We start from the raw sequence: 16,514 nt of genomic DNA, 5'->3' as shown, positions 1-16,514 counted from the left end.
CATCCAATTTTAGTGATAGTCCAATACTCCAGTGAGTGGAAGGGTCCCAGTCCCCTGTGGGAGGACATGGAAGTTGTTACCATGCTGCATTCAGAAAGATGCCATGGTTCTCTTCATTCTTTCCTTCTAGTGATTTGTAAAATTTGATTGTAGTGAGAGAGTACTAACCTGCCTTGCAACCTCCTGGGAGAAGTAAGAACTAATCGTGATTTGTGACCAAAGCAGTGGGAATGTTGACTGCAATTCCAGGGGTTAGTCCTGGGAGTTGGTATCCAATGGGCAATGGGTTCTCAGGGCAGGAATGAACAATCAAAACGGTGAATCCTAGATCTGTGCTGCCAGAGATTCCTAACAATGTTCTCTCTCTTGTCATTTCCTCCAGAGCCATGTTTGACTACGACAAGAGCAAGGACAGTGGGCTGCCAAGTCAAGGACTTAGTTTTAAATATGGAGACATTCTCCATGTTATCAATGCCTCTGATGATGAGTGGTGGCAAGCCAGGAGAGTCACGCTGGAGGGCGACAGTGAGGAGATGGGGGTCATCCCCAGCAAGCGGAGGTAAGAATGCCTTTTTTGTTTCAGAAGACTTGCTGCTCAAATCTCCAGGGAGTGGAGGTGAGGGAAGATGAAGATGTGGCAGACTGTTCACAAAATATCTATTTGAGTAGGATAGTCAGTCTGCGGGGAAATTGTCAGTGATGACAGGTGACACAAATTAAATATTCTCACGCTTCTCATGTTAGGGTTTTACCAAAACTGCTAACTGTGATAAAGTATAAAGGAAGAAAGAGGATCTGCTTCTTCTGCCTTCCTAAAACTTAGCAGCTTTCATGTGTTCAGGATTATGCTTATCAGCTTGTATACTGAAAAACTCAGAGGGGTTACTTTAGAGGTTCATAATTTACTGGATAAGTTTATAGAAAGGCCAGGTGAAAGCCAAGTAAAGTAGACTATTTACAAAGCTGATGTCCTGGCTGTGTATTACTTCCAGATATTGATGGGAAAAGACTAAAAGCCTCCATTCCAAAATCAGATACTTGGGGATAAACAACAAGGTCCTACTGCATAGCACAGAGAACTTTATTCAGTATCCTATGATAAACCATAATGGAAAAGAATATTAAAAAAGGATGTATATATGTGTAACTGAATCACTTTGCTGTACAGCAGAAATTAACACAACATTGTAAATCAAGTATGCTTGAATTAAAAAAAAATAAAATGACAGTTCCATTGGGGAAATAAACAAAATCAGATACTCGGGATAAGAGCTGTCAAACATCTGGTGAGGTCTAAAGAGTGGGTTTACAGCTGTTTTTTATAGCGTTAGTTACTCTTGTCCCCCACCCCACCTAGCACTCCCTACTTTCACTCAGATAATTAGTTCTGTATATAATTCCCAAGTAAAGACTATTATGTTCTTTCTCTTCTAAGCATTTCTTCGACTCTGCTTTTGAAAGGTGGGAATAGGCTTCAGAACAGCCACGTCCTTCATCTGTCCCAGCGGTTTCTGACCATTACCACTAGAAAGGAACTTTCCTGCCCATGAGTGTCCTTCTGGCACTAAGATATTGTCTGAGAAACAACTTATCTGCACCCTAGAAAAGAGATATGGTATGAAGTCAAAGTCAGAAATAATGCTTATTCAAAGCAGTCACTAACTTTTCTCGAGCTACAAAGGGCTCCCCTCCTCATATGCAAACACCCCAAATACCTATGTAAAAAATCCTCATGAAGCTGAGTATTCAAGTGCTGCCGCATGCACACTGACCCAGTGACTGAGCTAGCACCAGCCATAGTGGGAAAATGGAAAGTAGCCAGAAATAACTCTGTGGGGCATTTGCACCCCAGAGAAGACCGGTCCCCCATTTTTCTCTGCCTGGGGCCACATAGCCTAGGGTGAATGTAGGGAGAGGGCAGCAGGCTGACTGTTCTGCAGCTGCTCCCTCCCACCCTCTAAGCCTATGCCTATGAATCTCCCAGAAGCAGACAGTTCTTTAAACCTCTGGGCTCCTGCATAATTGCCTGACATTGCTTTGAGAGGATGTTCTGAGTTTCTAGTTTGCAGTGTTTTCTGAATTCAAAGCAGTAACTCAGGACTAGTATATATTCTGTGTTTCTCCATTTCCGTTTATTTAAAAAAAACTGTCAAGGCAACGTGCATTTTGGTTTGCTTTGATGCGATTAATCAGAGCTGTCTGAGGAGCTGTTCTGTAGAAGAAGGTGCCATCTTATTGAATGGGGCCCCAAGGGTAGAAATGGGGTGGAGAAGGAAAGCTGTGTGGGAATAGATTTCAACTCATTTTTAAAAAAATCCTTTTAGTAGTTGGAGCTGGCTAGAGGTGATATGGATTACCTGGGAAGACAGTGACCTAGAACAATGGTTTTCACACCAAAGGTACATTAGGAAGACTTAGATATGCCCCTCCCCCACACACACACAGTGATTCTGATTCAGTCCATCTGGAGTGGGTCCTGGAGATCTGTATTTGTGTGTAAGTTCCTCCAGGTGATTCTGATAATAGAAGATTCAGTGGCAGGAAGTATTATAAAAGGGAATCAAACTTTGGGTGGGACAGTTGAACTATATGATTTACAGCCACTTTCCAACCCTTAGGTCCTGTGATTCTAATCAGTCTTGTCGATAGTCCTTCATTTGTTCAATTGCACGTCATTTCCCCCCTAAGGAACATTCTCAGTGCTAGTCCTCCTGGGGTAATTTTCTGCCTGCTGGTGGTCATTCTTGAATTGGCTCTCTCTCCTATTTTGGATGAAGGCCATCCTAACAGCCATGCTACAGCTGGCCTGGAGAAGAAGTTTGTCTAGTGACTCTAATGTTGATATTTGTATTCTCTCTCATGAAGGGTACAATAGCCCACCTGCCATCTCGTGTGTGTGTGTGTGTGTGTGTGTGTGTGTGTGTATGGCTGTAAATGAATCTCTGTCAGATTTTCTCCTCAGGATTTTAACTCTTTCCAGAAATGTTACTATTATTTTATGTGTTTATAAAAGTAACACATTTCATTGAAAAAAAAGGGAACATTTAGAAAAGTATAAAGAAGAAATAAAAATCATTTATTATCATACCCCACAAAGCGTTCTTGTGCGCTTATTTTAATGCAGTTTAAAATCTGTCATGAGGGCTTCCCTGGTGGCGCAGTGGTTAAGAATACGCCTGCAAATATAGGGGACACGGGTTCAAGCCCTGGTCCGGGAAGATCCCACATGCTGCAGAGCAACTAAGGCCATGTGCCATAACTACTGAGCCTGCGCTCTAGAGCCCGCGTGCCACAGCTACTGAGCCCACATGCCACAGCTAATGAAGCCCGTGTGCCTAGAGCCTGTGCTCCGCAACACTAGAGGCCACTGCAGTGAGAAGCCGGCGCACCACAATGAAGAGTAGCCCCCGCTCGCCGCAACTAGAGAAAAGCCCACGCACAGCAACAAAGACCCAAGGCAGCCAAAAATTAATTAATTAATTTTAAAAATCTGTCTGCCAGTGCAGGGGACACGGGTTCAATCCCTTGTCCGGGAAACTCCCACATGCCGCAGAGCAACTAAGCCCATGCACCTCAACTACTGAGCCTGCGCTGTAGAGCCCATGAGCTGACGTGCCACAAATACTGAAGCCCACGCAACTAGAGTCTGTGCTCCACAACAAGAGAAGCCACAGCAGTGTGAAGTCCGCACACCACAACAAAGAGTAGCCCCTGCTCTCCACAACTGGAGAAAGTCTGAGTGCAGCAACGAAGACCCAAAAACGAAGACCCAATGCAGCCAAAAATAAATAAATAAATAAATTTTAAAAAAAGAAAAAATTCCTTTAAAAGATTACAAAAAATAAAATAAAATATATCATGAGCCTTCCCTAGGGCTGCTCTTTAATGTTTAACTTCTAAAGGAGGCACTCTTATTTTATACTGCATTCAGCATCTTATAACTATAACTCAGAATAAATGGTTACTGTTATCAATATGACTTATTATTAGATTAGGGTTATCCTTAATTCCTCTCTACCCCCTTTTATGAGTATAGTTCAGCTCGTAGAGCTGGTCTGGAAAAATCTCATAATGGATAACATCCCTTATGACTTCACCCTTTACAAAAATGTTTCTCTATTGATGATTCTATTTAATCGTCCCTATGAAATCGTAAAATGAAGAGTATGAAAATCATTGCCTTTTCCCTCCCTCTTTTTAGAAGTTGGTAAATAAATATTATTTAAATAAATGCTCCTAGAGCATGCTAGACACTGTTCTAAGCCCTTTACAATTAACTTATTTAAACCTCATTACAACCCTATGGGGAAGGTAATATAATTAGCCTCATTTTACAAACCAGGAGTTTGAAGCAGAGAGAGATTAATTTACTTGCCTATACTGCCCAGCTAATAAATGGTGTAACTGGGATTTTATTCCAGGCTATAATGCTCTTAACTCATATGTAATCCTGCCTCCCAACATTATAAAAATAAGAATTGACAAAATTCAATTCATCAAGCACTGCTTGAGCAGCTTCTGTGTGCCAGGTGCTATCATCCAGTCACTGCCTAGAGCCCAATATTTGTAGGACCAACATGTAACTTTGGCACAGCTACACTGTGATGAGGGCTATATTGTAAATAAAGGTGCTGTCTTAGTTCGGGCTGCTGTTACAGAATACCATTCACTGGGTGACTTATACAACAGACATTTACTTTTTGCAGTTCTGGAGTCCAAAATCAAGGCAGTGGCTGATTGGGTTCTCAGAGAGGACCCTTTTCCTGGTTTGCAGATGGCCTTATTGCTGTTTCCTCATGTGGCAGAGAGAGAGAGATCTTTTCTCTCATATTTCTTCATTTTGGCCACTAATTTGATTCATGAGGACTCCACCCTCATAACCTAATTACCTCCCAATGCCTCACCACCAGAGACCACCACACTAGGGATTAGGGCTTCAACATATGAATTTTATGTGGAAACAAACATTTAGTCCATAGCAGGTATCAAGGGAAGTGAAAGGGCAGCAGAGGAATGAATTCCATCTGATGATAGAGTATATATTGTGCCAGTTGCTTTCAAATAGAAGATTTTCTTTAATCTTTACAAAAGCTTCATAAGGAAGCTGAAGATCAGAGAAGTCAAGTAACTTGCCCAAGGATGCAGTCAGCCACTGGCTGAACCCAGTTCTCTCTGTAGCCAGACCAGATGGCTTTTCACTACCCCAAGGGTATACTGGAGGAAGCCCTTGACAATTAAGGAGTTCTTACTACATTTTAAATACTATACTAACCAATTTTTTGTACTATTTAATATTCACCATAGGGACTTCCCTGGTGGCGCAGTGGTTAAGAATCTGCCTGCCAATGCAGGGGACACGGGTTCGATCCCTGGTCCCAGGAAGATCCCACATGCCACGGAGCAACTAAGCCCGTGTGCCACAACTACTGGACCTGCGTGCCACAAATACTGAAGCCCGCGCACCTAGAGCCCGTGCTCTGCAACAAGAGAAGCCACCACAATGAGAAGTCTGCGCACCGCAACAAAGAGTAGCCCCCACTCGCCGCAACTAGAGAAAGCCCGCGCACAGCAACGAAGACCCAACACAGCCAAAAATAAATTAATTAAATTTTTTTTTTTTAAAAAGAATCTTTAAAAATAAATTCACCATAATTTTTCAAGTCTGTGTTAATATCCTGATTTCACCAACATGAAACCTGAGATCCTAAGAGGTTGAGTGACCTGCCCTAAGTCATAGAGCTAATAAGTGGCAGGTGCAGGATTCCAACCCAGATTTGTGTGACTTCAAAACCTGGGCTTTTAGCACAGAATCTCTCTTTTCTGAGATTACATAGTTTCTGAGGGGTCAAACTAGGATTTGTTCCACTGTCTCTTAATCCAAGTCTCTATTCATTACCCCACAGTGACTGTCACCTGGGCTCTCAGATGACAGCTTGCAGCTAGCATTGCATAAGGGTTTACTCACTTAGCTTCCCTGCAAGCCTGTGGCTGGTAACCTATATGGTATTTCAATTCTCCTTGCAACAGGGCCTTATGGAGCACAGGCAAAGGGATACCCAGCACCAAATGATGTTCCCACCATCCATTGCTCCAAGCCTGCCCTCATTGTGTGTTTGGCGGGAACCTGAAAACGCCAGATGGGAGATGGGTGAGAAGGCGGAGGAAGACAGTTGGGCTCATTAAAGCATGGCCATGTGGTATTCTCTGGAGACTCTAGGTGTCAGAATTGATTGCTCAAGTTTTGCCATCCAGTTTATGTTTTCAGTATTTTGGTCAGTGACCAAACGAGGGCGGAGAGGATTATTTCTGCTTAAATAATCTAATTAATTGCTTGCCTCTTGAGTGTGAGAGAAGTATGTCAGTCCTTTCATTGCAATTCAGTCTTTCTACACAGGTGACCCACCATTCCCTTAGGTAAAGATCTATGGGTCTTAACATCATGTATTTCTGCTAAAGGAGTCTCACTTAGTAAAATAACTGGATAAGGTGATGCTAAACTTTTACATAGATCTTACATAGAACTTTTACATCCTACCAAGTACAGTAAAAAAGTCGTAAAATGGTCAACAACTTTTTAATCAGAAACACTGGTTGTTTGAGCAAGTCACTTCAACTCTCTGAGCCTTGGTTTTCACACCCAGGTCAAGAACCAGTAGCCTCCTTGATGATTCATTCATTCATTTACCAACAAAGATTAAGCACCTACTATATGCCCAGCTCCATCTTAAGCCCTGGATCACTGTACAGATTATAGATAATACAGGTAAAGTTTAGCATAGCTTCTAATACTTCTGTGCTTACTCAAATGATATATGTTTTCCTTTCTTCAGAGTTTGAGCTTTTCATGCTCAAAACAACATAGCATTATGTAGGGCCCTATTTCTCCACCCTAACTGATCTTGGCAATAAACTATCCACATGTATCCCAAGAAGCACTAGGAGAGAGGACAGGGTTGAGGCAAGCGAAGAAAAAAGATAAGCCACATCCCCTGCTACCCATGAGAAGGGTTTGCAGAGATCCCCAAGAGGCAATCGACATGAGCCTCTGGGATAGAAAAACACAACTATTGTTAGGGATGCAGTGAATGTAAAGACTGCTAAGGAGAGAGATTGGTCCAATGTTTCTGATGTAACATTGCAAATAGACATCTAGCTAACCTGAATTTCAGTGTTAAAAACAAATTTATTCTGAGTTTTGAGGCGAGCCTGTCATAACAGGTATTATCCCAGTGACTCTTTGCTTGAGTTTGGTTATGGTTTATTTAAATCAGGACACTCGGGATTTGGGATGCAAGGAAGGGGGATGGTTGTCATTTGTGAGAAACTCAGCCCAGACGTCTAAGGAACTATATTGGTCTTAAAATTGTGGGTGACCATCTAAAATCTCATGTTTGTTGAAACCCATTGGATATGGGAGGCATGGAAGGTCCTTAAGTATTGTTTCCCAAACAGAGTGGATGTGGCCAGACACTGAAGTTAGCTGTTAAAAGATGTGTGCTCAGGCCCTATTTCTTCCACTTTCTAATTTGGCAAGCTTCAAGTCTTAGCTTTCCCAGCCATAAAATGGGGTTGAGAATACCACACTTGCTTACGTCGGGGCCAAATGAGATGATGTAAATGTGAAGGAATTGTTCATTAATAATTATATGTTAAAACTTCAGCTACCACTTACATCATCATCATCATTATCATTCATGAAACTTCCAACCCAAGTAGAAGTCACAACTTTCTGACTTCCTTCTTTTTTTTTTTATACATCTTTATTGGAGTATAATTGCTTTACAATATTGTGTTAGTTTCTGCTATACAACAAAGTGAATCAGCCATATGCATACATATATCCCCATATCCCCTCTCTCTTGAGCCTCCCTCCCACACTCCCTGTCCCACCCGTCTAGGCGGTCACAAAGCACCGAGCGGATCTCCCTGTGCTATGCAGCAGCTTCCCACTAGCTATCTATTTCACATTTGGTAGTGTATGTATGTCAGTGCTACTCTCTCATTACATCCCAGCCTCGCCTTCCCCCGTTGTGTCCTCAAGTCTGTTCTCAACATCTGCATCTTTATTCCTGCCCTACTACTAGGTTCATCAGTACCAATTTTCTAGGTTCCATATATATGCATTACCATACGGTATTAATTTTTCTCTTTCTGACTTACTTCACTCTGTATGACAGCTCTAGGTCCTTCCACCTCACTACAAATAACACAATTTTGTTCCTTTTTATAGCTGAGTAATATTCCATTGTGTGTGTGTGTGTATATATATATATATATATATATATATATATATATATGCTACATCTTCTTTATCCATTCATCTGTCAGTGGACATTTAGGTTGTTTCCATATCCTGGCTATTGTAAATAGTGCTGCAATGAACATTGTGGTACATGTATCTTTTTGAATTAAGGTTTTCTCAGGGTATACACCCAGTAGTGGGATTGCTGGGTCATATGGTAGTTCTATTTTTAGTTTTCTAAGGAACTTCCATACTGTTCTCCATAGTGGCTGTATCAATTTACATTCCCACCAACAGTGCAAGAGGGTTCCCTTTTCTTCACACCCTCTCCAGCATATATTGTTTGTAGATTTTTTGATGATGGCCATTCTGACTGGTGTGAAGTGATACCTCATTGTGGGTTTGATTTGCATTTCTCTAGTCATTAGTGATAATGAGCATCTTTTCATGTGTTTGTTGGCCATCTGTATGTCTTCTTTGGAGAAATGTCTATTTAGGTCTTCTGCCCATTTTTGGATTGGGTTGTTTATTCTTCTGATATTGAGCTGCATGAGCTGCTTGTATATTTTGGAGATTAATCCTTTGTCTGACTTCCTTCTTGAGTGAACCAAAATCTGTCACCTATACAGTAAAACTTAATTTTTTTTTACTTTTTCTATTGCTTGTTTGAAGATTAGTAATAAACCATAGCAAATATTAGGTGTGTGTGTGTGTGTGTGTCTATCTGTCTGTCTGTCCATCTGACTTAGTCTTTGCAACCCATTTGAGATTTAAGTGATGAACCACTAAAATGGCTTAATAGAAACATTTCTTAAGAAATATGAAAGGGATGAACTTAGAAACCGGTGGGGGGGGAGTTAGAACGCTCTAAGCAATTCTTAGAATAGAATATTGAGTTCAGCCTAATATTATTTATGTTTGGGGCCCATGTGAGTTCTATCACTTTATGCAGAATTTATTTGCATAGCCTAATCAAATAACCATATATTCTCTGCATGTTACAGTCATTTTGGCATCATCCGATGTACTAGTGTTCCCATAATTAGGCTGGTTAATGCAAAGAAGCCAGGATAAAGTCAGGGCAGAGATGAATATGAATTAGCATTTACACTTGGATTAAAACTGAGAAAAGCTGAAGTAGCTTGTAGTAGGCATTTTCTCAGTGAGCATCTTTCCACTTGGCAGTTTACCTTATCTGAAGTCTTCCTTGATCTCCTCCCAACTGTTGTATGTTGGGTGCAAGTAGAAACTCTTAGTGGAGCATGTTGCTTTCATATCTGAGGTTCGATTTGAAGAATTTTCTTCATCTGTTTCCATTCAAATATTCTACTCTCACACTGAAATAAATATATTCTGAAACTCCATTCTGTAACTATAGAAACCCTGATCTTCAGTGCGTTTCAGCTGGAAACACAAAAGAACTTTAAGTTAAAGAGGAGTATGTTGTTCATTATTGATCTATGAATAGCTTAGATTTCATAAGCCATTAAGTTTCTGTAGATTCAGGGTTTTTTCCTCTCCTTTTTCTTTCCCCATTTTTGAAATTAGAGCTAGCCATATTTAAACCAAAAAAAGATGCTAAAACAATGCAATGAATATGATTTTAGTTCAACTGTTATTTATTGAGGACTTGCTATAATACACTGAGTGATAGTGGACTTGTCCTCAAGGAACATACAGCCTTGTATGCGCAACTCAAAAATAAACAAAACACAAGGAAACGAGATAACACCAATATAGACATACAAATAAATGTCGTGGAGCTTAGAGGAAAAAATGATCATGTCTAATTACAGAGGCTCAAAAAAGAATCAGAAGTATTTAACTTCTCTTACCTCTTTTCAGCCCCCTCCTTCAAATAGGCACAAGTCCTGCCAACTTTATGTTATTAATATTTCTCCAACCCTTCCCTCTCCTCCACCTCATTATCACTGCTCATCATTTCTTGCCTGGATTATGGCAGTAGCTTCTAAATAGGCCTCCTGCTTCCCACTGTTCCTTCCCTCCTCCAATCTATCTTCCTCCTCCCCCAGAGTCATTTATTTAAAATGCTAATGTCTATCACTTCTCAGCTTTATAGCCTCTAATAAATCATGAGGATTCCCCAAAGGAAAACCCCATGTCCTCAGAGTAGATGGATACCCTTTATAAGGAGGTCTCACCACCTCTTCAGCCTCATGTCCCTGTGTTGTATATACCCTGTACCAGAATCTTCCTGCAATCTTTAGCTTGATTATATCCTCGGGTCATGGTACATGTTGTTCCTCCTGTCTGGGAGATTCTCCCTAAACTTTTCCCACTGACAAGCTCTTTCTCACCATTTAAGTCTCACATAAATTGACACCTCCTCCAGGAAGCCCACCCCATTGCTTTCCACCCCCTCTTTATCTTCCTCCAATGAGATAAATGTGCCTGTACTACTTTCAGCAGTCTTTTGTGCAGCAATGTCTGTCTTTTTGTCCCTCTGTCCCTGCCAAGAACACATGACTGTGTGTTCATTAAAGTGGTGCTTTTTAATTTTTTTTTCTTTGTTCCCCAGCACCTTACTTGATACAGGGTAGGCATTCAATAAGTGTTTGATGAATGAATGAAGGTGAAATAATGAAAACTGCAGAGATGGCAGCAGAAGGACATTGGGGCAAAGGAAAAGTTCAAGATTATCTGTAACATGTTTGGTTTTGAGGTGAAGGTAAATAAATACCCCAGTATTCCTAAAGGGAAGGGAACAAAAAGGAAACAAAAAGAGAGAAGGAGATATTAGGAGCTGAGAGCTTACTTAGCTTCCTAGGTATTCTTCTCTGTGGACTGTGATTTCTTGAAATAGATTTTGATTGATTCAGGCATTTAAATAACAAATATTAGGGTTTTGTTGCTTCCAAATATGTGACTTTCAGTACATGTAACACAAAAATTGCAAGCAATGTGTTAGCAGCTTAGAGATATCATACCAAGACTTTTTATACTGAACAAAGAAGAGAAATATTTTAAAACACATTTTATTTGCACTGTAGGATAAGAATAGGTGTTCTTCATTTGATAAGAAACTTAATCATAAATGCCTTGCCATGTAATAGACTCTTTATTTTCCATTTCCTTTAGGGTGGAAAGAAAGGAACGCGCCCGATTGAAGACAGTGAAGTTTAATGCAAAACCTGGAGTGATTGATTCAAAAGGGGTAGGTACAAAATAATCGAAACATTAAATTCTCTCGTTTGCCATGGATTTAACTATAATTGACATTTAAGCTGTTGGTAACAAACAGATTATGGAGCTACTGGACAGTAGAGCACTGTTATAAATGTATTGCTATGCAGTGATGTAATTTCTGATGAAGTAGATTCATAGTAAATAAATTTTGGGGGTAAAGCTGCTAGTGGTCAACAGAAATGATGTGTTATGAAGGTGATGCAATGACTATAGTGAGGAAGAAAAAAAATGGTTTCAATGTTATTTCTTTAATTTTTTTCTTTTAAATATTCTAGAAGGATAGATTCCATAAAAGATACCTGCTCATCATAAAATATGTCTAGTCCTTTACATATTATAAAGTCAGGATAGTCATGGAAATATACATATGGATCACCTGAGTGAATACATGGATTGTTGTGACAGACATAGAACAGAAGAAAGTAAACAAATGAAATTTAGAGTTATGCAACCATCACCACAGTCAATTTTAGAGCATTTCATTACCCCATAAAGAAATCTGTAGCTGTCACTTCCCTCTCCCTCAACCACAGCCCCTCTCCACCCAGCCCTAGGCAACTACTAATCTACTTTGTCTCTATATATTTGCCTATTCTGGGTAGTTCATATACATGGAATTGTACACTATGTGGTCTTTTGTGACTGCTTTTTTCACTTGACATAATGTTCTCAAAGTGCCTCTGTGTTGTAGCATAAATAAATACTTTTTTTCTTTTCATTGCCAAACAATATTCCATTGTATGGATATACCTCATCTAATTTATCCACTCATCAGGTGATGGACATTTGCATTGTTTCCACTTTGGGACTGTTATGGACAATGTTGCTATAAATATTTGTGCACAAATTTTGGTGTAGACATATACTCTTATTTCCATTGGGAATATACCTAGGAGTGGAATTTCTGGGTCATAATGATAGCTCTATAGTTAACATTTTGGGGAACTGCCAGACTATTTTCCAAGGTGGCTAGAACATTCTACATTCCCACCATCAGTGTATGAGGGTTCCAGTTTCTCTACATCCTCACCAACACTTGTTATTATATGTCTTTCTGCTTATAGTCATCCTGTTTGGTCTGAAGTGGTATCTCATTGTGGTTGTGATTTTTATTTCCCTAATGACCATTGGTATTGAACATCTTTTCATGTGCTTATTGACCATTTGTATATCTTCCTTGGAGAAATGTCTATTCAGATCCTTTGCCCATTTTTAAAATCGGGTTCCTTTGTTGTTGTTGAGTTGTAGAAGTTCTTTGTATATTCCAGATATTAATCTCTTATCAAATATATGCTTTCCAAATATTTTCTCCCATTCTATGAGTTGTCTCTCTTGATAGTGTCATTTGATTCACAAAAGTTTTTTATTTTGACAAAGACCGATTTATCTTATTTTTTCTTTTGTTACTTGTGTTTTTGGTATTATATCTAAAAAACCAAGGCCATGAAGATTTATGCCCATACTTTCTTCTAAGAATTTTGTAGTTTTAGCTCTTACATTTAGGTGGTTGATCCATCTTGAATTAGTTTTTGTATACGATATGAAGTAGGGTTGCAATTTCATTCTTTTGCACATGAACTGTTTTCTGTTTTATTTTTGGATTGTTCACTGCAAGTGTATAGAAATACAGTTATTGTGTATATCAATCTTATATCCTGCTACCTTGCTGAATCCATTTATTAATTGTAGTAGGTTTTTGGTGGATTCCTCAGGATTTTCTATCTACAAGTTCATGTCATATGTAAAAAGAGAGAGTTTTACTTCTTTCTTTCCAATATGGATGACTTTTATTTCTTTATCATAACTGATTGCCTTGTCTAGAACTTCCAGTGTTGGATGGAAGTCGCAAAAACAGTCATCCTTGTCTTGTTCCTGACCTTAAGGGGAAAGCATTTAATCTTTCCTATTAAGTATGATGTTAGCTGTGGGTTGTAAAGCTTTTTAAATTTAGTATTTTTAAGTGATAGTACTAGTATCTTATTGCTATATCATAAAATACCTTTCCCCACCTTCTGCCTTCCTATTCTCTTTCTCTTCATCTCCTTTCCTTTACTTTTCTGTTCTAATAATTTTGGCTGTGAACATCACACAGAACCACAAGTTTAGGTCAATAGATGTCACCATGAAAAATGAGAAGAAAAGCTCAGAAGTTTTGAGCCCTAAACCACAACACTGCCCTTTGTATTTTTAAGTAGAAGTGTCACTGGGCAGCCCAGTCATTGACACAATAATTTACTTACCCCTAAAGCGTTCAGGTGAAATGGGAATTTATTTAAACATGGTGTCACTCTTAAAAAAAGAAAAAGTGAGGCCATATGTCATCATGCATGGAGTCCTTTCAAACAAATACTGCTTCTATACAAAGGGGTAGGATTTTTCATTGATTCTTGGTGAGAATTTAAGACTAGATTTCCTGTTTGTTTCATATATATAGTTGGATATACATCAGAGAATTTTTTTTGAATACCTACCATGTGCCAGACTCAGGATTAGAACTTGTGAAAGATACAAAGTGTAACATAGGCCCTTCTGCTCAAGAGCTCCTAACATCAGTTAGAACCCAGATGTCTTTTTGGTAAGGCCAAACTTTGTGTTGTGTTTTTTTTAAATCATATTGCTAAATACAGTTAGGTATGAGCCAATGAATAGAATATAAATTCTAGGACTTGAATGCCTGTTGAAGGAGAGGCAGTGATCATGTGAAAAGGGAACCCCTGGACTGAGAGTCATGAGAGTCAGGTAGCCTGGGTTCTGGTTTCAGTTCATTACTAAGTCACCACTGCTCTTTGGACATCATTAGCAATATAGCAGCTTTGAACTATATCAGGGATGTCAAACAAGTTTCATCTCCTATGGAAACCGATGAATTGATGGTTTCTAACTAGAATATTGTGTTGAAAATGACTCTGAGGCCATATGTGACCTCAGGAGGAAAAGTGTTATGATTGATTAGTCATGACTAGCACAACATTGGGAATTGTTCTCTATTTGAGGTCCCCGGATTCAATGATTTTTTAAGGTGCCTTCCAGGAATAATTCTCCATGAGCCTGTGAATTAAGAAATAATAAACCAAAGTTTTCTAAGTCCCCATGAGAACAATACATCAATGAGAAGACTTTTTCCCTGAAGTAGAAAGCAAAGGACAGTTAAGAGAAAGTGCACTGAAGAAAGGACAGACCAACTCTGTGGAGAGTTGGGAAAGTCAGGAGATGCCACTCACTCTGAGCCTTGGACAAGGACTACAGAAATAAGTCATTGTTACAAAGACCTCAGTCTCTGGGACTCTGGCATAAACTCAGCATAATCTGAAGAGGAAAACTTTTTATAATGAGAAAGAGAATGGGATATTTTAAGTAACTTTATCATAAGATGGCATTCACAGAACTTTGTGAGATGTGGGGGATTCAGAGTGAAAGCCATGGTTACTGCCCTGGAGGATCTTAGAATCAATTAGTATGTATAAAGCAGGCTGTGACAAGAGTCTTATTAGTAGTGTGTACAAGAGCTATGGGGATTCAAATGAATGGATGTGGGAATGACCAGAGAGCACTTCATAGAAGGACTTGGGCTTTAATTGGCCTATCAGTGCTTGAATTACTTTTCCAGAACTAGTCATTAATTTTTAAAAATTGAGTGCTGCACAATACCAGGTACCGTGCTAGGTGCCTTGTAGGGCAGCAAAGTGATTAAAAAGGCAAAGACTTTTTATACTTCTATAACAAGTATACTTTTTTTTTTTTTTTTTTTGCGGTACGCGGGCCTCCCACCGTTGCGGCCTCTCCCGTTGCGGAGCACAGGCTCCGGACGCGCAGCCTCAGCGGCCATGGCTCACGGGCCCAGCCGCTCCGCGGCATGTGGGATCTTCCCGGACCGGGGCACGAACCCGTGTCCCCTGCATCGGCAGGCGGACTCACAACCACTGCGCCACCAGGGAAGCCCACAAGTATACTTTTTATACTTTAATACCACGGAGCTCACAAAGAGAAATATAAGCAGGCAAACAATGGTGATACAATATCACTGATGATCCCCATAAATTTAGGGAATTAGTCTCTATTTTAAATATCAGGAGATTGCACCTCAGGAAAATTAACTAATTTACCTAAGATTACACAGCTAGTATGTACAAAAGTCAGTTTTAAATTCAAATCATTTTGACAGTAGAACATTTGCCCTTTTCATTCCTTCACACTATCCCTTATTCTGTTGGAGGTCAGAAGAAGAAGAGAGTTACTAATTATGCCTTGGATAAGAGAGAAGACTTCAAAGAGAAGGTGATACTTGAATGAGATCTTGAAGTTTGAGTAAGAGTTTGCCACACATAAGAAACAGCATGTACATGAAGGTGGAAACTGTAGGCATATTGGAGTAAGGCCAAGCAGATCAGGGACACCAGATGGAAGGTGTGGATGGTGTGCTGGGAGTTGTAGCTAATGGGGCTGACTGGGAAGATCTGGAAGGTTGGGAAGCTTGTATGGAAAGCCTGACTATGAGCTTTGATGCTTCCTGGGTTTGGAGAGTATCTATGAGGAAATCTGAGGCTCTCCATTACAAAGTGCCCATTTGCTACAAATGAAATGCCCAGGCTTTCTGTCCATCCACCTCATGTGCCTTCACAAAGTCTGTGTCTACACATGCAAAGACAAGTGGACAATTGTGTCCGTAACCCAGATAATTCCAGCCTACCCAAACCCAAGTGGCCATCTGTTTGGATGGATCTCCTTGAGAACTGTCTCAGTGCCCCAGATCTCAATGCACCCAAGCTTTCCTGTGAACGTCAGCTAAATTTCTAATGAATCTCCACTCAAACTAGCTTCTGGTGAAAACTTAATCACCACCTTAATTTCTTTCATTGTTCTTCTACCTTTTTTATCAATTTTCTAATTAGCCATTCTATTTTATTTATTGAGACATTTAAGAAATTGTATAATCTTCAGAATCAACCTGTTTTCCACTGAAAAATCAGTGGTATTTAGTGATTTATGCTAAATTTTGTTTTATTTTTATTTAAGAGTCCCCATAATTTAAGGAAGGGAAATATATGTCTGAAAGAGTATGAGAGAA

At 39.7% G+C, this 16,514-nt stretch overlaps 1 protein-coding gene across 5 annotated transcripts in view; it reads left to right on the top strand.

The window, feature by feature from the left end:
* The window catches only part of DLG2 (discs large MAGUK scaffold protein 2), a 1,231,136-nt gene that overhangs the window by 1,157,977 nt on the left and 56,645 nt on the right, over nucleotides 1-16,514 (top strand). For all 5 annotated transcript variants that reach the window (XM_081239496.1, XM_081239495.1, XM_081239497.1 and 2 more), the window contains 2 exons: nucleotides 383-559; nucleotides 11,342-11,417. In XM_081239496.1, the coding sequence (XP_081095622.1) occupies nucleotides 383-559; nucleotides 11,342-11,417 (253 nt within the window). The remainder of the gene's footprint in view (nucleotides 1-382; nucleotides 560-11,341; nucleotides 11,418-16,514) is intronic.

Source organism: Mesoplodon bidens (assembly GCF_964165515.1).
Source record: "Mesoplodon bidens genome assembly, chromosome: 7".
NCBI lineage: Eukaryota > Metazoa > Chordata > Mammalia > Artiodactyla > Ziphiidae > Mesoplodon > Mesoplodon bidens.
This window is presented reverse-complemented; position numbering and strand designations above follow the sequence as displayed.